Genomic DNA, 23,509 nt, shown 5'->3' on the forward strand with positions numbered 1-23,509 from the left:
GACAACCTTTCTCAGGTTTTGCCATAGATTTAAGAAAATTTAAGTCAAAACTGTAACACGGCAACTAAGGAATGTTTACTGTCTTCAGGGTAAGCAACAATGATTTGGCCTGATGTTTAAGGTTATTGCCCTGCTGAAAGGTGAATTAATCTCCCAGTGTCTGGTGAAAAGCAGATTAAACCAGGTTTCCTCTAGGATTTTGCCTGTGCTTCGCTCCATTACATTTATTTTTTACTCTGAAATACTTCCCAGTCCTTAACTTCAAGAATATCCATAAAACAATGCAGCCACCAATATGCTTGAAAATATGAAGAGAGGTATTCAATAATGTGTTGCATTTGCCCCAAACGTAACACTGTATTCAGGACAAAAAGTGAATTGCTTTGCCACATTTTTTTCAGTATTACTTTATGTTGGAATATTTGTGCTCTTTACAGGCTTCCTTTTCACTGTCAATTAGGTTAGCATTGTGGACTAACTACAATGTTGATCCATCCTCAATTCTCTCCTATCACAGCCATTAACACTTCCTCTCCTTCAACGGAGTCAGGAAAGACACCTGTATCACTGTAAAGACCATTCAAAGCGTAATTAATAACTTGATCAAAGGGATATTCAATGTCTGATTTTTTACCTAACTCCATTGCCCGCAATATTAGACTTTAAAAGCGATCATACACTGTTTACCAGGGGGCAGGGATATCAACGTAAAAGCTAATCTGAAGATGGTGCTGGCTGAGGCTAAAAGTGGCGAGTGTAGATGGTATAGGGATATTGTTATCCACGTTGGCACCAACGGTGTTAGGATGAAACAGGTCAAAGGGCAACATAGCTTCATGTAAATCAGCTAGAAAGACGTGTTGGCATTGAGTAATTGTCTCTGGGCCCCAGTTAAGGGGAGTGATGAGCTCTACAGCAGACTCGCACAACACTGGGCTACCTGGGTCGGCAGGTAGCCTAGTGGTTAGAGCATTGGGCAGGTAACCTAAAGGTTACTAGATCGGTTGCTAAAGGTTGGAACCTAAAGGTTGCTAGATCGAATCCCCGAGCTGTCAACCGTGAACAAGGCCGTTAACCCACTGTTCCTAGGCCTTCAATGTAAATAAGAATTTGTTCTTAACTAACTTGCCTAGTTAAATAAAAGGTTAAATAAAAATAAATACTAAAATTGCTGGTTGAAAACTTTTCTGCCCCTCCCAAAATATAGAATTTGTAGATAACTGGCCCTCTTTCTAGGGGCAAAACCTGCTGAGGAATGACCAACTCCATCCAAGCTGGAGGGGTGCTATCAAGAGAGCCCCGTCTAACTCTTCTAGCTCCACAAGGAAATAGGGTGCAGGCAAGGCAGCAGGCGGTTAAGCCAGCCTGCCAGCTTAGTGGAGTCTGACACTAGCACAGTCAGTGCTATACTCTACTAGAGTGGGTTGAGTCACTGACGTGATCTTCCTGTCTGGTTTTGCTCGTACGGTGGAGATATTCGTGGGCTATACTCAGCCTTGGCTCAGGGTAGAAAGTTGGCAGTCTGTTGGCACAGCCAGAAGAGGACTGGCCACCCCACATAGCCTGGTTCCTCTCTAGGTTTCTTCCTAGGTTTTGGCCTTTCTAGGGAGTTTTTCCTAGCCACCGTGCTTCTACACCTGCATTGCTTGCTGTTTGGGGTTTTAGGCTGGGTTTCTGTACAGCACTTTGAGATATCAGCTGATGTACGAAGGGCTATATAAATAAATTTGATTTGATATCCCTCTAGTGGTGTGGGGGCTGTGCTTTGGCAAAGTGGGTGGGGTTATATCCTGCCAGGTTGGCCCTGTCCGGGGGTATTGTTAGACATGGCCACAGGGTCCCCTGACCCCCTGTCTCAGCCTCCATTATCTATGCTGCAATAGTCTATGTGCCGGGGGGCTAGGGTCACCCATCCGATGAAGTTCTCCTGTCTTCTGGTTCCCTCTCGTCATCCCTCCCTGCACCTGCCGTCTCAACCTCTGAAAGCTCACTTATGAAAAGCCAACAGACAACTCCTGAGGTGCTGACCTGTTGCACCCTCTACAACTACTACTTATTATTTGACCCTGCTGGTCATCTATGAATGTTTAAACATCTTGAAGGACGATCTGGCCTTAACAGCCATGTACTCTTACAATCTCAAACCCAGCACAGCCAGAAGAGGTCTGTCCACCCCTCAGAGCCCGGTTTCTTCCTAGGTTCCTGCCTTTATAGGCAGTTTTTCCCTAGCCACCGTGCTTTTACATCTGCATTGCTTGCTGTTTGGGGTTTTAGACTGGGTTTCTGTATAAACACTTTGTGACGTCTGCTGATGTTTATAAATACATTTATAAATGCACTGCTTGTCTGAGGGACATTACAGATAACTGCATGTGAGTGGTAGAGAAATTAGGTAGTCTTTCAAAAAAAATGTTTACATTATTATTGCAGAGTAAGCCAATGCAACTTAGGTGACTTGTTAGACAAATTTGTATACTTGAACTTATTTCAAGCTTGCCATAACAAAAGGGTTCGAATACTTATTGAATGAAAACATTTCCTCTTTTCATTTTTAATGAATTTGTAAAGATTTCTAAAAACATAATTCCACTAACATTATGGGTATTATGTGTTGGCCAGTAACAAAATCTAAACTTTAACTTCAGGCTGTAACAGCAAATTATGGGGAAAAATTGAAGGTGTGAATACTTTCTGTAGGCACTGTATATGCAAGAACTTGTTCAATCTAGGGGTGTGAACGTTTAAACAAAGTTAGGATGCTTGAAATTAGGACAGATTCCTAACCGAAAACCCGTTTTTTTTAACGTAGATGCAGAAAGTAAACAGCTTGGTGGATCAAATTCCACAACAACTAAGAGCGTTGAAGGGGAAGGCTTAACTTTTCCATTGCTTTGGTGCCCTGGCTACCAAGCTGTGAACAGCTTGAAGTGAACCTGTGCACATACTGTGTGTGACTGTGTGAGAGCCAAGTGTTGCATCTCGCTAATCTCAATATCCCAGCCTATTCAGTGATGATAGGCCATGCTTCATTGAAGTTGAGACATTGCAAGCCAATAAAGTGTGACATAAAGCCTTCCATTGCGAGATACAGCACGGTTTTGACTGGTGGCCATCCTGCCTAAACTGCGCCCACCCCTGCGCTCGCCGTCCCTTGCTAGCTTGTTATGAAAGACGCAAGTGTTTGTGTTCTCGGAAGTACGGAAACTAATCAGTCTCCACCGTTCCAAAAATACAGAATCTTAGGAGTAAAATCTTAGCACTCAGAAATGGGAGTCGACGTGCAAGGAGTTTAGGAATCAATTATTCTGGAGTCGACTCTCCACCACTACGTCATCATCGTTAACAGTTGGGAAAATGGCGAATAGAAAGGCAAGCTACAGCAGCGAAGTCCTGTATGGCAATCCTTTGAGAAGTTAAATGAGAAGGAAATTGAGATAAAGTAGTACAGGTACAATGGTTAACCATGTTGCTGACAGCAACAATGAATTCACATGGAATTTTATGAATTTTTCTTCTTGTTTTAACGGAAACATCGTCAAAAAAAAAATCTATCATACTCACGTCTATGATAAGGTACTCCACAGGAAGAGGCCGGGCTAGATATGTGATGTCGTTGCCAAATTTATCTTTGTCCTGTTGAGGGGAAGAACAATCATCAATGGAGAGAAAAATAGGAACACTGTAGCAAAAAAGGTGCACGGTGTTTCCTCCGACACATTGGTGCGGCTGGCTTCCGGGTTAAGTGGGTATTGTGCCAAGAAGCAGTGCGGCTTGGTTGGGTTTCGGAGGATGCACGGCTCTCGACCTTCGCCTCTCCCGAGTCCGTACGGGAGTTGCAGCGATGAGACAAGACTCACTACCAATTGGATACCACGAAATTGGGGCAAAAACGGTAAAAAAATAAATAAAATACAGAAAAATGAGTTTCCTTAGCATTTTCAACTGTACTGATGGTTTTATCACTAAACATGTTGCGTTATATAGCGAATGTGTCCACTCTGGTCTTGGCACATGCGCTCTAGCCAACAGCTGGCAGATACAGTGAGGGTATAGTCTACATGATGAGAATATTATGGACAGAAAAATATTGATTTTAACATTTGTCAAATGGCAGCCAAGCATCGATCATGTCACCAGAATAAGACCCTCAAATATTTATTAGAAAGGAGTATCAAGCTCATCACCTTGCACTTTCACCACCCTGTGAAGTTCATAACTTATTTAATCTGTAGCCTAATAAACTGCATGCTTTCCTGAGTCATAGTGGGAGGATCATACCATATCATCACGTGACTCCAAGTTTACTTCAATATGATGGTTGATTATATCAATATTGACACAAAGGCATATCCACAGCCAATTCGCGCATAATTAATTACAGACAAAAAGATCCCATGTCGAACTAACAAATTATCTGTCAGCATTTATAAAATTGTACTGATACTTCCCGTTTCCATCACAGCTGTCGTGTTTTAAAAAAAAATTGTTTATACGGTATGACTTTACTTGAATAAAAACTGTAGATGGAAACGTGGTTAGTAATAGAAATAAAAGTGCTGAAAACATGTTGGCTCATTATTTAAAATGAAGAACAAATTATAGGATGAAAAATCCTGGAGTTCTGGCGCAGGTACAACTGACTAGCGCTAGCTAACGCTACCTAGCAAAAATAAACAATCAATTCTTGGAGTCAAAGTATCGAAATATCGTCCAAAATAATATTGCGATGTAACAGTACAGCAATTTTTCCAGCAACACTATTGGCTAGCTCCATTTATTCATACCATAGCCACATCCATTTAACTGATCAACTGAATAATTTCACTTAATTGAAGCATAATAAACTTCAATCAAGCATGTCAACATTTGTTCCTTTAGTTTCAGCCAAAAGAAAATGTTTGGTGAACTAAAATGACAAATGGTCTGTTAGTGGTGAGAAAGAAAAGGTAGTGACTTTGAGTGCAGTGTCTTTCAGAGTTTATTGAGCTTTTAAGAAGTTTAGACAGTCTAAGAATGCGTGTGTGTGTTCCTGTACCTTGTAGAAGACGTCCGGTACATACTGCTCTGTGCTGGACTCTTTAGCGTAGCCCAGCTCGGGGGCGTCTCGGCAGGGCAGTAGGCACTCGTCTCTCACCAGGGCCATGCACTGGTTAGACACCTGGTAACCCTCAAAGTGCACCTGGTTATCAGGACCACCTGGCGGGTAACACAGAGTCCGACTGGGGGTTGATACCACCGTTGGTCAAAGACCATAGGATTTGTTTTATATATTTCTTTAATTTATAACCTATGTGGTGATGCTGTACTGTTAAGTTTGAGAGGAGATGCAAGACGATCTATGAATATCAAAAGATCAGGGAATACCAATCATCACTCAATCTTATGTAAACAGATTGCTCTTTTAGACAGTAGCGCAGGCCCAGGATAGCAAAATATACACAGTGCATTCGGAAAGTATTCAGATCCCTTCACTTTGTTACGTTGCGGCCTTACTTTGTTGAAGCACATTTGGCAGCCTCAAATCTTCTTGGGTATGACGCTACAAGCTTGGCACACCTGTATTTGGAGAGTTTCTCCCATTCTCTGCATATCCTCTCAAGCGCCGTCAGGTTGGATGGGGAGTGTCACTGCATAGCAACTTTCAGGTCTCTCCAGATCTGGGCTCTGGCTGGGCCACTCAAGGACAGACTTGTCCCGAAGCCACTACTGCGTTGCCTTGGCTGTGTGCTTAGGATCGTTGTGCTGTTGGAAGGTGAACCTTTAACCCCAGTCTCAGGTCCTGAACACTGTGGAGCAGGTTAATCATCAAGGATCTCTGTACTTTCCTTCGATCCTGACTAGTCTCCCAGTCCTTGATGATGCTTCACCGTATGCATGGTGCCAGGTTTCCTCCAGACGTGACACTTGGCATTCATCAGACCAGAGAATCTTGTTTCTCATGGTCTGAGAGTCCTTTAGGTACCCTTTGGCAAACTCCAAGCAGGCTGTCATTTGCCTTTACTGAGGAGTGGCTTCCATCTGGCCACTCGACCATAAACGCCTGATTGGTGGAGTGCTGCAGAGATGGTTGACCTTCTGGAAGGTTCTCCCATCTCCACAGAAGAACTATGGAGCTCTGTCAGAGTGACCATCGGGTTCTTGGTTACCTCCCTGACCAAGGCCCTTCTCACCTGATTGCGCAGTTTGGCCGGGCGGCCAGCACTAGGAAGAGTCTTGGTGGTTCCAAACTTCTTCCATTTAAGAATGATAAAGGCCACCGTGTTCTTGGGGCCCTTCAATGCTGCAGACATGTTTTGGTATCCTTCCCCAGATCTGTGCCTAGACACAATCCTGTCACGGATCTCTACGGACAATTCCTTCAATGGACAGGATGCACCGGAGCTCAATTTCAAGTCTCATAGCAAAGGGTCTGAATACTTATTTACATAAGGTACCCAGTTTTTTTTATTTTTAATACATTGGCAAAAAAAATCTAAAAACCTGTTTTGGCTTTGTCATTATGGGGGTATTGTGTGTAGATTGCTGAGGATTTTTTTTTTATTCAACCCATTTTGGAATAAGGCTGTAACGTAACAAATGTGGAAAAGGTCAAGGGGCCTGAATACTTTCCAAATGCACTGTATGTAAAAACAAACAGTTTTATTGTCACATACACCAGATCGGTTCAGAGAAAATATGTTTTACAGTGTCAGTCATAAAGCAAATTAGGGTTAAGTGGCTTGCCCAAAGGCACCGACAGATTTTTCATCTTGTCTGCTCGGTCACTGGCCCAATGCTCTAACCGCTAGGCGTAGAGTGAGCCACAGGTAGCCTAGTTAGGTGAGCCATGGGTAGCTAGCGTACCTGTGGCCGCCACAGTGATAAACTTGGACCCAAAGTGTCCGTCGGGTGAGAGTCTGCAGGGGTTAGACTGTTGGTTCTGGAAGTGTCCAGCCGTGATGCACTCCTCTGCACTCAGGAAATACGAGTCCTACACAGACAAGATTAAACATTTTAATGATCAAAGAAATAAAGAAGTCGGATATTTCAGCTTTGTCCACCTAGAGTCGTCTAGATTCATTCACAAAACTAATGCTGTGCGTTAGGCTATTCCCTGGTATATCGCAATTCTGGTTTACAGGTTAAGGTTATAGTGCTTGTCCAGGCAGTGTATGGATGTGTTCTCACCTTGTTCCTGGTGTATTTAACCGTTCCTATCCTGGTGTCCTCAGAGAGCAGGTCAGTGAATATCCACCCCACCTACAGTAAAGACAACACAGGAAGACAGTCAGTAGAACACCATCCCAGCCAAACTTTGGCTGACAGACATAACTGCCAAAATAAAGGAAACACTTGAGTAAATGAGGGATACAATGTACATTGAAAGTAGGTACTTTCCACACGGGTGCAGTTCTTAAGTTAATTAAGCAAGTAACATCCCATCAATGCATAAAAATGTCCAGTTGCCCATTATTTTGGCTACCATGGCTAGAAGAGAATTCAGTGACTTTGAAAGAGGGGTCTCAAATGAGCATAGGGGGTTTAAAACTTCTTCGGGATCGATTTCCCGTCCACGGGACGGTTAAGCTAACGTAGGCTAATGCGATTAGCATGAGGTTGTAAGTAACAAGAACATTTCCCAGGACATAGACATATCTCATTTTGGCAGAAAGCTTACATTCGTGTTAATCGAACTGCAGTCTAATAACAGTAGCTATTACAGTGAAAGAAACTCATGCTATTGTTTGAGGAGAGTGCACAACTTTGAACATGAAGTTATTAATAACTTGCGTGCCAGAGCGGAGAGACAGATTTTCTCTCCTTGCCCAAGTTATCTTATTGGTTCAGCTCCAGACGGTTGAGTCAAAACCCACAACTAAAAGCCTCTTTTGCATATTTTAGAGTAGTTATTCCTCAAAATGTGTGTATGGTACACAAAATGAGTACAGGTTGGCAGATCTTCCATCCAATGAAAATAACACAGTTTGATCGGACCACACGTTACATGAGACATTGAAGTTGTACAACACATAACATGTAGGCTATTGTGATACGTTCGTCGAGTACATTTGTTACAAGCAAACTCTTGCCCACAAGATACAACATAAAAACTCAACACTTTTGATTGTAATGCAATTTCCTACCAGAGAAATCATACTGGTTGTGTAAGCTCTACACATTACACCATGGCCTGGTCTGGTGGCATATGGAAGTTGTTTAAGCCATCATCCCGAGAAGATTGATTAATCCAAAGAATTGATTAGAGCCTCATTACTCGAGAGAATGAAGCTGCATCCCAAAATGGTCAAAAGAAGTTCAGACTATACAGGGAATAGAGTACCATTAGGGACGCAGTCATAGACCCTCCACCACTCGATTACTCTGGCCAGTTGGTTAGGCTGTACCGTAGTTGCCAGACACACTAGATAGGAGCAGGCTGTCCTGTATGTAGCCTCCTGAGCTTACTGCTTGAACCCAGATGTTCCTCTTTACATCTTCCTGACAGGAAGGAGTTAGGTGGTGTAGGTGGGGAAGGATAGTACCAATCAGACAATAATCTGTTTAGTTGTTACGTCCAGGGGTATCTTTTGATTCAACAAAGTGAAACAAAAAATGTTCTCCAGAAAATAGCTCTCTTTTCATTAAATGACAGAAGTGCAATGCTATTTGGCTAGCAGCCCCACAAGTAGATGAGCGTACAGTGAAAAGGCAAAGTATTTTTTGCAAAACAATATGCTTGCTCATCATATTGTTTATGACATGTATCCAGCTACATTTCCAAATGTTTTGCTTGAAGTTAACCTTGCATTTTACCAGAGAAGTAGGCTACAGTTGTGGCAAAAAGTTGAGAATGACACAAATATTAATTTTCACAAAGTCTGCTGCTTCAATGTCTTTAGATATTTTTGTCAGGTGTTACTATGGAATACTGAGGTATGATTACAAGCATTTCATAAGTGTCAAAGGCTTTTATTGACAATTACATGAAGTTGATTCAAAGAGTCAATATTTGCAGTGCTGACCCTTATTTTTCAAGACCTCTGCAATCCGCCCTGGCATGCTGTCAATTAACTTCTGGGCAGCCCATTCTTGCATAATCAATGCTTGGAGTTTGTCAGCATTTGTGGGATTTTGTTTGTCCACCCGCCTGTTGAGGATGACCACAAGTTCTCAATGGGATTAAGGTCTGGGGAGTTTCCTGGCCATGGACACAAAATATCGTTGTTTTTTTCCCCCGAGCCACTTATCACTTTTGCCTTATGGCAAGGTGCTGGAAAAGGCATTGTTCGTCACCAAACTGTTCCTGGATGGTTGGGAGAAGTTGCTCTTGGAGGATGTGTTGGTACCATTCTTTATTCATGGCTGTGTTCTTAAGCAAAATTGTGAGTGAGCCCACTCCCTTGGCGGAGAAGCAACCCCACACATGAATGGTCTCAGGATGCTTTACTGTTGGCATGACACAGGACTGATGGTAACGCTCACCTTGTTTGGGGCATCCGGAAAAAAGCTTGTCCGGAGAAGACAATCGGAAAGGGGATTCAGAGCAAATGACTTTACCCCAGTCCTCAGCAGTCTAATCTCTGTACCTTTTGCAGAATATCAGTCCCCAATGTTTTTCCTGGAGAGAAGTGGCTTCTTTTCTGCCCATCTTGACACCAGGCCATCCTCCAAAAGTCTTCACCTCACTGTGCGTGCAGATGCACTCACACCTGCCTGCTGCCATTCCTGAGCAAGCTCTGTACTGGTGGTGCTCCGATCCCGCAGCTGAATCAACTTTAGGAGACGGTCCTGGCGCTTGCTGGACTTTCTTGGGTGCCTTGAAGCCTTCTCCACAACAACCGCTCTCCTTGAACCGCTCTCCTTGAAGTTCTTGATGATCCGATAAAGTGGTTGATTTAGGTGCAATCTTACTGGCAGCAATATCCTTGCCCGTGAAGCCCTTTTTGTGCAAAGCAATGATGATGGCGGCACGTGTATCCTTGCAGGTAAACATGGTTGAGAGAGGAAGAACAATGATTCCAAGCACCAACCTCCTTTTGAAGCTTCCAGTGTGTTATTCGAACTCAATCAGCACGACAGAGTGATCTCCAGCCTTGTCCTCGTCAACACTCACACCTGTGTTAACGAGAGAATCCCTGACATGATGTCAGCTGGTCCTTTTGTGCAGGGCTGAAATGCAGTGGAAATGTTTTTTGGGGGATTCAGTTCATTTGCATGGCAAAGAGGGACTTTGCAATTAATTGCAATTCATCTGATCACTCTTCATAACATTCTGGCGTATATGCAAATTGTCATCATACAAACTGAGGCAGCAGACTGAAAATTAATATGTGTCATTCAAAACTTTTGGCCACAACTGTACACTGAGAAAAGTAGCTGTGTGCTGTGTGAATTCTCATACGAGTGGAGAAGTGCAACTGAAATACAAAATTAGTCTGATGCAGAGCAAAACACAGCTTTTTTTTCTCTGTGAAAAAATGCAGAATTCTGCGTTACAGAGATCCCTGGACGTCTAAGTCTAAAGTTACACCATAAAAACAAGGGTGGGTATATATTGCAGAGCACAATCTTAGTGTCTTGAACAGGGTTGAGGTCACTTCTATTCCAATTCAGTAATCGAAATGGAATTGATAGTGATATGGAGAGAAGGTTGACATCAGAATCTAGAATAGCTAAAATAAAGCCCGTAGTATAAGCTAGTGGTTTCATCTTACCTTGCGCAGGCCCAGCTTCGCTGCGATCTCCTCCACGGCTGCAGCTTTAGGGTCCTCCACCAGCTCCAGACTGTTCTGGGTGGCAATCTAATGGACAGAAGCATTCACAACAGTTAAAACTAAACAAATCACATCTTGGATTAACATATTTCTGAAAAAGTACACAACCTTATATTTTCTTATGCTATTGGAAACTATGTATAGCTATAATGAACTGATTACTTAAAGATTCACTCTATACCTGTTATACATTACTGCACGGTCGGAACTAGAAGCACAAGCATTTCGCTACACTTGCATTAACATCTGCTAACCATGTGTATGTGACCAATAAAATTTGATTTGGAAACTTTTCTATAGTTTCAGCCAGTAGTTTTTAAAGCGGTACTCACGAGCAAAAATGGGTCCCCGTTTTTTGTGAACTACGTCATCCATGTGTGTACTACGTCGCCCATTTAGTGTGATAGGTTACGAATTTAGCAATTTGTGTGATATGTTACAAATCCGATTAGTGGCATATGCTACGAATTTGATGTGCTTAAGATGCCGGAGCGCATCTAAGTCTGTGATAGAATTACTGCTCCAGCAAAAGCAGCATTTTATCATTTTATCCAATACCCCATTGAAAGTGAACTTACTGCCATCCTGTGGCTCACCAACTTTACTACATCTACAACTCCCTAACAAACCATTGGACTGACTCCCGAGAGTGCAGAGCACTCACCTGCGGGGGTTCGTAGATGGCAGCGACCTCTGCTCTGATGGCCAGAGGGATGTCTTTGTGCTCTGTGTACCTGCCGTACAGGTAGCCCATCCTCTGGCTGCCCGTCTTTCTCCAGAAGTCCAGGAAACGGTCTGCGATGGTGTGGTTCTCAAACATGATGTTGTCTATATGTCTGTATTTCTGGTAGCAGGGATGAGGCGGGTTATACAAATCACTATCTCCACTAGGAATTAGTAGAGACTGAGAAATCTCTTGTGGTGTGTTTCAATAGGATTCCTCTCGTCATCTTCTCTTAATCTGAACTGATGGGAATGTAAATGAAGCCGAGCAGACAAGGAGAGGAAGACAATTTAAAATACTGAGATGGACCCTTGGCAGCAAAGGGGAGTATTGAGATGGACCCTTGGGGGCAAGGAGGTGAGTGTGTATAGGCTCTTTGGAGCAAGGAGGAGGGAGTTATGGGGCGTACTTGTCTGTTGAGGGTGATGGCGCTGGGCTGGCACTTGGTGCAGATCCCCTCTGGCCAGGGAGGGTGGCCCTCACAGCCTGACTTGATCTTACAGCTGATGTTCTCCAGGGCCACAAACTTCCCTCTGTAGAGGAAAATAGGTTTTAAATAAAGACAAAGAGCTTGTGGATGTGGCCAATTCTCCTGCTAGGGAAGTGAAGAGTGCATAGACTGGTCCCAGATCTATTTATGCAATCTTGCCAACTTCAATGGATGTTGTCATGCCAAACATGTTGCCAAGAAACCATAGACAGGTCTGGGACCAGGCTAGAGAACATCTGGTGCCACTCACTTGTCGGCGCCTCCTGTCAGCTTACGGATGTAGGCGTGGAATGACATGTGCTTGACAGGCGGATCTAGATGGCTCAAGTATTCTTCATCAAAAGGCTGACAGAGATAACAATGTATAGTAAGGAAGTACACCTGACATGTGAACCACAATTTTAAAGTAAACAGTAATAGTTGGACGAATGAAGGTGGAAAGAACACACACTTACCTCTAGTGGTACGCAGTGTACACACTTTCCCATCGATCCATGTCGACACCTGAAACAAGAACTGAATCAATACACTGACACAATTGAATGCCTTAATACAATAAAATAACTAGCTACAGTCTACAAAGTGGTGTCTCTCTTACATTGTGGATATCTGTTCCTGTAGATATTTGTTTCAATAGAACATACAGGAAGTCTATGAAATATCTTACAGCTTTGGATCTCTGTTCCCGTAGACCACAGGAAGTTAGTGGCACCTTAATTGTGGAGGATGGGCTCGTGGTAATGGCTGGAACAGAATTTGTGGAATAGTATCAAATACATGGTTTCCATGTGTTTCATGCCATTTCATTCCCTCCATTCCAGCCATTATTATGAGCCATTCTCCCCTCAGCAGTCTAAACGGCTGTAGACCTTTAAGTCGGCAGAGTTGTGGATCTCGGTTTCAGCAGATCACGTGTCAAACTCATTCCAAGTAGGGTCGAGTGTCTGCGGGTTTTCGCTCCACCCTTAAACTTGATTGATGAATTAAGGTCACTACTTAGTAAGGAACTCCCCTCACCTGGATGTCTAGGTCTTAATTGAAAGGAAAAATAAAAACCCATAGACATTAACCTCCGTGGAATGAGTTTGACACCCCTGCCTTAAATCTTTAAGTCTATTGCAGCTGTGGATATTTGTTCCTGTAGATATTTGCTTCAATACAACATTTTCCCTACTGTATTTATTTATTTTGCTCCTTTGCACCCCATTATTTCTCTCTCTACTTTGCACATTCTTCCACTGCAAATCAACCATTCCAGTGTTTTACTTGCTATATTGTATTTACTTCGCCACCATGGCCTTCTTTTGCCTTTACCTCCCTTCTCACATTGTATATAGACTTATTTTTCTACTGTATTATTGACTATGTTTGTTTTACTCCATGTGTAACTCTGTGTTGTTGTATGTGTCGAACTGCTTTGCTTTATCTTGTCCAGGTCGTAGTTGTAAATGAGAACTTGTTCTCAACTTGCCTACCTGGTTAAATAAAGGTGAAATAAATAAAAAAGTATATAATATCTTACAGCTGTAGATCTCTGTTGCTGTGTAGCTTTGCTTCAATACAACATACAGAAATTAAATCACTCTTACAGCTGTAGATCTCTTCAAATTATCTCTCTATTTCAAGAACATTGGGAAACGATGGCACTCCAAAAGGACGTCACATCATTTCCCGTTTTCATTTTTGGCCAGGCAGGCTAATGCGTTTTGTCTTTATTTTTAGTTTTTGGGAGTGCCACAGTTTCCCATGAGTTATATAAAATCTCTTACAGCTGTGGATCTTTGTTCCTGTATATCTTGCCCTCCTGCTTGGCCAGGTACTGGTCAATCTCATCCTCGGGGATGTGGGGTGCCGAGTGGGAGCGTGACATCATGGATGATGAAGATGAGGGTAGTGATGAAGAGTGAGTGGTGGCCACGTCCATGGTCTCTCCGGAGGGTCCTGGGGAGCCCGACGGGTACAGGAAGAGCATGTCTCCATGTCTAGAGAAACACACACAATGAGCATAATGATAATCCAAGATAATAAGAAGTGAACAAAATGAAGTGACGCTATACACCGAGTGTACAAAATATTAAGAACACCAGCTCTTGACAAACTGACCAGGTGAATGCTATGATCCCTTCTTGCAGTAACTTGATAAATACCATTCAAATCAGTGTAGATGAAGGGGAGGAGACAGGATAAAGAAGGATTTTTAAGCCTTGAGAAATGGATTGTATGTGTTTGCCAATCAGAGGGTGAACGGGCAAGACAAGATTTAAGTGGGGTATGGAAGTAGGTGCCAGGCGCACCAGTTTGTGTCAGGAACTGCAATGCTGCTGGGTTTTTAAACAGTTTCCAGTTTGTATCAAGAATGGTCCACCACCCAAAGGACATTCAGCCAACTTGACAACTGTGGGAAGCATTGGAGTCAACATGTGTCAGTATTCCTGTGGAACACTTGACGAATTGAGGATATTGTTTAGTATAGGCAGTGTAAATAATAACTACATGTTTATCTAGCTAAATGGAGTAGCCTAACAATTAGTGGCAGGGTTCTCCCCAAAGAATGTAAGAGGGGTGCAGCGCCACCTTGTGGACTGACTGCACCACAGTAAAAAAATATATATATATTACATACATATACACATATACATATACATATATTTTGTTATCTCTAACCACATTTCTATCTACAGTTTTCATGTGATTAAAGGCATACCATATATAACAAAACTGACAGCTGTGATGAAACAGGAAGTTGCGGTACAATTTTTTAAATACACACAGAAAATGTTCATTATGGTGGGAACATTGTGTTGGTAAAATTAATTATGCAAGAAATGGTGGTGGAAATATTGATATAATAACCATTGAATCATAGTGAACTTGGAGTCATGCGATATGATATGGGCTGTAGTCCTCCCACTACGACATGCAGTTTATTAGGCTACAAAGGAAATCAATTGTGATGAACTTCACAGGGTGGTGAAAGTGCACGGTGATCTTGATGCTCCTTTCCAATAAATATTGAGGGTCGTATTCTGGTGACATGATCGATGCTCGACTGCAGTTTGACAAATTCTCTCACTTTTATCCATAATGTCATCTACCCGCACTGTATCTGCGACCTATCGGCTGGAGCTCAACTGCCAAGACCAGAGTAGGCACATTTGCGATTTAAGGCAACAGTTTGTGTGAAAAAACTAAATCATTAGAGTTGAAAATGTGATGGTAACAACTGGAACTTTAGATATTTATTCAGTACATGATGAAGTACATTGTGTGCACCGTCATCACGCACTGGTTTTTATCCACAACAAGACCAATTAGTGGAAACACCTCTGCATGTGCATATATTCTTTATGCGGATGATAGAATATTTGCATTAAAATAAATAGCTGTTTCCATCCACCTGGTGACCTAAGGCCATTTTTTGCTCTAGATTGCAAAAAATGGCAGTTAAGGTGCTAAAAAAAAAAACTATACTCAGTAGTACCACCAGATTTTTAAAACAATAACTTAATGTTTCTCCAAACTCACTTGATCTTGAGCAGGCTGAGGGTCTTATTCTGGGACTGGATCTCATCGGTCTTGTTGCGGTTCAGGAAGATAGAGAAGCCATTGGAGGTGAAGCCAAACTCTTTGCCCACCTGACAGTAGAAAAAGGGTAATAATGATTAGTCTCGCCTGCCAGACCCAAGGCACAGCCGTGGAAAGAGACTAGGTAAAGAGATTAGGTAATGATGAGCTTTACTTTAGAGCAGCGGTTCCTAAACTTTTTATAGTCCCGTATCCCTTCAAAACATTCAATCTCCAGCTGTGTACCCCCTCTAGCACCAGGGTTAGCGCACTCTTTGACATCATTGTAAGCCTGCCACACACACTGTACGATAAAATTTTGAAACATAAGAATGAGTGTGAGTTTGTCACTTCCCACAAGCAGGGTTGTGACAAAGAGCTCTTATAGGACCAGGGCGCAAATAATAAATAATTTTGCTCTTTATTTAACCATCTTACATATAAAACCTTATTTATTAATCAGAAATTGTGAATAACGCACCACAGATTAATGTGAAGGGTGTGCTTGAAATGATGCACATAACACTGCAATGTGGGTTGGAGAATGTCAGTCTTAAATAATTTTCCACACACAGTCCGTGCCTGTATTTAGATGTATTCATGTTAGTGAGGGCCGGTAATCCACTCTCACATAGGTAGGTGGTTGCAAAGGGCATCAGTGCCTTAACAGTGCAATTTACAAAGGTAGGATACTTTGAGCCCAGCCGTATCCAGAAATCTGGCAGTGGCTTCTGATTAAATTACATTTGCACAGAACCGCTTGTTGCAATTTCGATGAGGCTCTCGTTCAGATATCGGTAAGTGGACTGGAGGCAGGGCATGAAAGGGATAACGAATCCAGTTGTGTCATCCAGTTAGGGAAAGTACCTGTGTAAACGCTCACCCAGCTCACCTCTCTGCGCACGGAACCCACTAGCAGGCTGAAATTCCACAACATATGGTGATCGCTACATAAATAGTCATATTAAACATTCATGAAAATACAAGTGTCTCACATGTATCGGAAGCCTAGAATCTTGCTAATCCAACTGCGTTGTCAGATTCTAAAAAGGATTTACTGCGAAAGAATACGATGCGATTATCTGAGCATAGAGCCCCATAAAAATAAATTTAACCAGCAGAGGCGTAACAATCACAAACTGCATTAAAATAGTTTACCTTTGACAATCTTTGTCTGTTTGCAATTCCAATGCTCATTGTTACACAATGAATGATCTTTTGTTTGATAAAATCCATTTTGATAGCCTAACACGAAACATTTTGTGAACCGCTTGTGTCGTGAATTCCGTCTCATTCCAGGTAAATAACACACACAGAACGTGACTTTTCCAGTCATGTTTGGTTTCACTGCAATCAACTGGTTTGTTTGTAGCACAATCAACCGTGATGGGCCATTTCGCGGGACGTATTGACTGAAAGAAACCAATTTGAAGACAACAAGTCATGACATCCTTGTGCACCAATGATTTGCCCGCTGTTTCGTTGATTGACTGTCTTTTAACCCAATGACCACCGATCGTCTTGAAATCTAGCTGGGTAGACAACCAATGAGCTGAGGTAAACGGCAATAGGTCCTTTTTATGTGTTGCAAGACCAACCCATGTAGTAAGCTCCAGCGTAAAGAGAGTCATTCGCTATTGAAGTTTCATGCCGGAAGGAGAAACACATATTACGCACTGCATTGTTTGGTAAACACGCAGATTCAGCTGTTTATATATCAATCAGTTTGGCGACTAAGTCAGGGAAAGCTAAATCTAAGTCTAGATTAAACAGATGTACACACAATTTTAGAATAAATTGATTGGGAAAGTGAGAGAGATTGTTGTAGCACGATTCATTTAGCGATTGTGGAGGAATATTTTTAGAACGGGAGAGGACATCGTTTTGGACTGGTAAGTTCTTATCATGCTAATGCCCTTGTTTGAAATTAATAATATAAAATGTGATTTTTTTTTACATTTTAGAAGCAATATATAAACATGTAATGTCATGAAATGTGAGATGCGTGGGTCTGCCGCCCCACCCCACATGAAATAGCCTATTTGAGGCTGTTGAGGGGAGGGCAGGCCCACAACAATGACCAAAGTGAAATGGAGACAGTAGATACAGCTGGTCTGTCATAATATAATAGAGACAGTAGATCATAATAATATATTCAACCTTATTTTCCCTGTACTAATATATATATATATGTATATATACAGTGCCTTGCGAAAGTGTTCGGCCCCCTTGAACTTTGCGACCTTTTGCCACATTTCAGGCTTCAAACATAAAGATATAAAACTGTATTTTTTGTGAAGAATCAACAAGTGGGACACAATCATGAAGTGGAACGACATTTATTGGATATTTCAAACTTTTTTAACAAATTTAACAAAAAAATGAAAAATTGGGCGTGCAAAATTATTCAGCCCCCTTAAGTTAATGCTTTGTAGCGCCACCTTTTGCTGCGATTACAGCTGTAAGTCGCTTGGGATATGTCTCTATCAGTTTTGCACATCGAGAGACTGACATTTTTTCCCATTCCTCCTTGCAAAACAGCTCGAGCTCAGTGAGGTTGGATGGAGAGCATTTGTGAACAGCAGTTTTCAGTTCTTTCCACAGATTCTCGATTGGATTCAGGTCTGGACTTTGACTTGGCCATTCTAACACCTGGATATGTTTATTTTTGAACCATTCCATTGTAGATTTTGCTTTATGTTTTGGATCATTGTCTTGTTGGAAGACAAATCTCCGTCCCAGTCTCAGGTCTTTTGCAGACTCCATCAGGTTCTTCCAGAATGGTCCTGTATTTGGCTCCATCCATGAGCCAAATTTTAACCATCTTCCCTGTCCCTGCTGAAGAAAAGCAGGCCCAAACCATGATGATGCCACCACCATGTTTGACAGTGGGGATGGTGTGTTCAGGGTGATGAGCTGTGTTGCTTTTACGCCAAACATAACGTTTTGCATTGTTGCCAAAAAGTTCAATTTTGGTTTCATCTGACCAGTGCACCTTCTTCCACATGTTTGGTGTGTCTCCCAGGTGGCTTGTGGCAAACTTTAAACAACACTTTTTATGGATATCTTTAAGAAATGGCTTTCTTCTTGCCACTCTTCCATAAAGGCCAGATTTGTGCAATATACGACTGATTGTTGTCCTATGGACAGAGTCTCCCACCTCAGCTGTAGATCTCTGCAGTTCATCCAGAGTGATCATGGGCCTCTTGGCTGCATCTCTGATCAGTCTTCTCCTTGTATGAGCTGAAAGTTTAGAGGGACGGCCAGGTCTTGGTAGATTTGCAGTGGTCTGATACTCCTTCCATTTCAATATTATCGCTTGCACAGTGCTCCTTGGGATGTTTAAAGCTTGGGAAATCTTTTTGTATCCAAATCCGGCTTTAAACTTCTTCACAACAGTATCTCGGACCTGCCTGGTGTGTTCCTTGTTCTTCATGATGCTCTCTGCGCTTTTAACGGACCTCTCAGACTATCACAGTGCAGGTGCATTTATACGGAGACTTGATTACACACAGGTGGATTGTATTTATCATCATTAGTCATTTAGGTCAACATTGGATCATTCAGAGATCCTCACTGAACTTCTGGAGAGAGTTTGCTGCACTGAAAGTAAAGGGGCTGAATAATTTTGCACGCCCAATTTTTCAGTTTTTGATTTGTTAAAAAAGTTTGAAATATCCAATAAATGTCGTTCCACTTCCTGATTGTGTCCCACTTGTTGTTGATTCTTCACAAAAAATACAGTTTTATATCTTTATGTTTGAAGCCTGAAATGTGGCAAAAGGTCACAAAGTTCAAGGGGGCCGAATACTTTCGCAAGGCACTGTATATATATATGTATATTATACCTGTTGATACATGGCTCATATGTGAAACTATTCTAACTGAACATTTTCTTTCACAGTGACACTGACTCCGAATGGCAGTCTTATCCGGTGTCCTGTGTGAATTTAAGTATGCTCTCTCTAATTCTCTCTCTCGGAGGACCTGAGCCTTAGGACCATGCGTCAGGACTACCTGGCATGATGACTCCTTGCTGTCCCCAGTCCACCTGGCCTTGCCGCTGTTCCAGTTTCAACTGTTCTGCCTGCGGTTATGGAACCCTAAACTGTTCATTTTAACTCTTTTAGGTGCTGTCCTGTTGCACCCTCTAAAACCACTGATCTCCATTCGGCACAGCCAGAAGAGGACTAGATTTGATAGAGGACTGAGGGTCTTCAACATATTGAAAGTGTGTAAATAGTTACCCATGTTATTTTGTAAATGTATCTATTTTTTTTAATCAATCATTTTTTTTAAATCACAGTTTTTTTCAATTATTTTTGGGGGGGTGTTAGAATACCATTATGGTATTTTATATATAATTATTTGTTTCAAAATGTATACCTTCACCAATTTGGCCACTTGGGTACATTTGGACTACTTGTGTGGGACACCTGGGTGACTTCATGATAAATGTCATGTAGCACACTCATTTTGGAAGTTATCATTCTGAAACTTTGCACAAGTACTGTTGCCCTCTTATATTTTTCACTGAAATTGTCCCCATCATCCTATCTGAATGTTTGTTTTATCTTGTTCATTTTAAAGATACAAAAATGAAAAACTTAGTTTTTTTCATTGTTTTATCTAAACCAGGATCTATTGTGTTATATTCTCCTACATTCAATTCACATTTACACAAACTTCAGAGTGTTTTCTTTCAAATGGTACCAAGAATATGCATATCCTTGGTTCTGAACCTGAGCTACAGGCTGTTAGATTTGGGTATGTCTTCAGGCGGAAATTGCACAAAGTAGGGGGGTAGCTGTAAGAGGTTTTAAGCTCGTCTCAATAAATAAAAACATGCCTCTTGATAACCAGCACGTTGTAAAAGCGTTACATGGTCGCTGCCCATATCATTGCATAGCGCAGAAAATACTCTAGAGTTTAGGGGCCTTGCTTTAACAAAGTTAACCATTTTCACTGTAGTGTCCAAAACATCTTTCAAGGGGGTCAGGCATTCCCTTGGCAGCAAGAGCCTCTTGGTGGATGCTGCAGTGAACCCAAGTGGCGTCGGGAGTAACTGCTTGCCCGTGCAGTACCACTCCACCATGTCTCCCGGTCATGGCTTTTGCGCCGTCAGTACAGATACCAACATGAGCAGGAGCTACGTTTGGCAACATACGGACTGTTAGTGGAATTCCCGCGAGAGAGTGGGCTCCCTGATCACACCACTCACCAGACGTGTTTCAGTGCCCATGCTGGGGAGCCCACAGAGTGGTGTGCGCTTATGGTCCTGGTACCCAAGAAGAACAAAGACCAGCTGAGGGTATGTGCTGACCTGAGCCAATTTACTTGCTCTGACTGTCTCACAAGCTCTACCACTTTGTTGAGTGTCAAGTCAGGTGTTAGATAAGGAGTTGTCAGAGAAGCTTCAACTAATATCCCTACGACCAACCTGTCACAGATATATTCTTGATGCTTGGCATTGTCGAAAGCACGACTAGGTCATGTCCATAGAAACAGAACAAAAAGACCTAACTACTGGGTCGCTTCTCTGGCAAACAAACAGATAGAACGAACAACCAAACCGTCTTGGGTATCAACCCTAAATTTGGGTCAGGACTGTATCTTGTGGAAGGCTGAAATAAATTCATTTAAAAAAATGTTTAATGAAAATATGTAAATCATTATTTGAATATGTTGATAACCAATTGTATAAAAGTGATAAGGCCCTCGAAGCTGGTGTTTGGAGAATATATTGGCGCGGTCAATATATCCGCCAAACACCGGCTTCGAGGGCATTATCACTTAGACATAAGACAGGATACTGTCTTCACTGGACTTGTTACTACAGATGCAAGCAGACTGACTTGTCCCATCACCTTTTGACATCATGTTGAAAAATGTAAGAGCAAATAAATAAAAGTCTCGGAGCAATGAAAAATATTCAAGGTATGAATGATAAGAATCGCCAGCAATGACAAAAAAAAAAAAAATCATTCCTAGGGGCACGGGTGCACCCAAATTAAAATTCCAGGTAACACAGTAAAATATTTAGGAGTTTATGCGGCCAAAGTGGTAGCACTGTCAATCCCTGTGAGTGTATTTTTGCAAAAAGTCTAGTAAGTAGACTGCTCATGGTAAAAATCCTGTGTCAGCCATACACAGGTCACAAAAATGCAGTTTATTCAAAGCTGAGAAGACAGTGCAGTGCCTTTGTTCTTATGGGCAAGACAACAGTAGAGGTCTGGTGGTCTAGCCAGTATCAGCATAAATATAACAATGACATGCAAAGGGATATAATGTATGACGCGTCTGGAAAAACCCCTCCCAGTCTGATCAGAAACAGTGCCTCTCTGGGCTCTTCATGCAACTCTCCCTATTACTGACTGATTGGCAGCACATCAGAGGCAGGGAATACAAATTAGACTACTCTCTCCATTGATCTGCAACACATTTCTGTTTTAACTAAAAGACATACATTTTTAATAGGGTTCTGCCGCAGGCAAGGCAACCCTTCTCCACTGTGACCAAACAGCCGGTGACTTTTCTTTTTCAGCCACTGATATTGCAATTGAGTTTAAATGGGCAATCTGAAATTGGTACATCAATTTGTTGACTTAAATTATATGTACCCATTGATTCTTGAAGAATATAACATATAAATGCTTAATGAGCTTAGTTCAACTATCTTACTCCATCAAAACACAAAATATAAGCTTATTCTACTCCCTTGTTGTAAACTATGTAATTGTAAACAAACACTGTGTAGCTTCAAAACATGGTTACCTATAATATTGATGTCATGGATGGATATTCTTTGTATCCATAGCTCTGTCTCTGAGGATCTTGACTGTCATTGATGGCATTAGACACTGGAGCCAGATCAAGGACAGAGCCCCGTATTTATTCAAAAAAATTCCCATTCCTTACTCTACAGTTACCGTCGGGTCTCATGGAGCTAAGAACTTCCTCTTGAGAGAAGGGAGAGAGGTGGTACAGTGTGTCTTCTATGAAAGCTCGGTTTATGAATTTGAAAGTCGTTCCATTCTCAATCCCCATCACTCAGTTCTTTACCAAAACAGTGGTGGGGTGCCCACTTAGTTGTTGTCTGAATTGCTGACTGCCTCTAAGGTATTTCCTTGATTTCCTACCCAATACTGTCTCACAGTCTCTGAGGTCCAGTTGTGGTCAAGACTGGCAGGCAAGCAAGCATGCGGATGTAATACAGCTATTTATAAACCACTGTTCAAAGGAATTGCAATAATACACAGCTCTCCCACTCCCTCTAACACCCAGCTCCCTCTCCACATAGGTTCCACAGCTGCACCATCCTGACCAGTTGCATCACCGCCTAGTATGGCAACTGCTAGGCATCTGAACGTAAGGCGCTAGAGGGTAGTGTGTACGGCCCAGTTTCCTGCCATCCAAGACCTATATAATAGGCCGTGTCAGAGGAAAGCCCATAAAATTGTCAGAGACTCCAGTCACCCAAGTTATAGACTTTTCTCTACTACCGCACGGCAAGCGGTACCGGAGGGCCAAGTCTAGGACCAAAAGGCTCCTCAGCAGCTTCTACCCCCAAGCCATAAGACTGCTGAACAATTCATAAAATCGCCACTGAACAATTTACGTTGACCCCCTGCCTTTTGTACACTGCTGCTACTCGCTGTTTGTTTGTTACCTACGCATAGTCACTTCACCCCCACCTACATGTACAGATTACCTCAACTAGCCTGTACACCCACACACTGACTCAGTACCGGTGCCCCCTGTATATAGCCTAGTTATTGTGTTACTTTTTATTTTAGCCAACTTGGTAAATATTTTCTTCTTCTTGAACTGCAGTGTCAGTTAAGGGCTTGTAAATAAGTATTTCACCGTAAAGTCCACACTTATTGTATTCAGCGCATGTGACAAATAAAGTTTGATTTGACATAACACCCACAGGTCTCTGCTGAGCAATGCATTGGATCCTTCCACAGTGGATGG

At 42.1% G+C, this 23,509-nt stretch overlaps 1 protein-coding gene across 1 annotated transcript in view; it reads right to left on the reverse strand.

Moving 5' to 3' along the window:
- Positions 1-23,509, reverse strand: part of LOC112257838 (nuclear protein localization protein 4 homolog) — a 33,896-nt gene that overhangs the window by 7,694 nt on the left and 2,693 nt on the right. Inside the window, exons 3-13 of the mRNA XM_024431717.2 lie at positions 15,494-15,603; positions 13,738-13,950; positions 12,424-12,472; positions 12,219-12,313; positions 11,888-12,011; positions 11,419-11,598; positions 10,695-10,781; positions 7,168-7,239; positions 6,844-6,970; positions 5,036-5,196; positions 3,562-3,633 (exon numbers count right to left, since the gene is read on the reverse strand). Coding sequence (XP_024287485.1) covers positions 3,562-3,633; positions 5,036-5,196; positions 6,844-6,970; positions 7,168-7,239; positions 10,695-10,781; positions 11,419-11,598; positions 11,888-12,011; positions 12,219-12,313; positions 12,424-12,472; positions 13,738-13,950; positions 15,494-15,603 — 1,290 coding nt within the window. The remainder of the gene's footprint in view (positions 1-3,561; positions 3,634-5,035; positions 5,197-6,843; positions 6,971-7,167; positions 7,240-10,694; positions 10,782-11,418; positions 11,599-11,887; positions 12,012-12,218; positions 12,314-12,423; positions 12,473-13,737; positions 13,951-15,493; positions 15,604-23,509) is intronic.

This window comes from Oncorhynchus tshawytscha, linkage group LG01 (assembly GCF_018296145.1).
Source record: "Oncorhynchus tshawytscha isolate Ot180627B linkage group LG01, Otsh_v2.0, whole genome shotgun sequence".
NCBI lineage: Eukaryota > Metazoa > Chordata > Actinopteri > Salmoniformes > Salmonidae > Oncorhynchus > Oncorhynchus tshawytscha.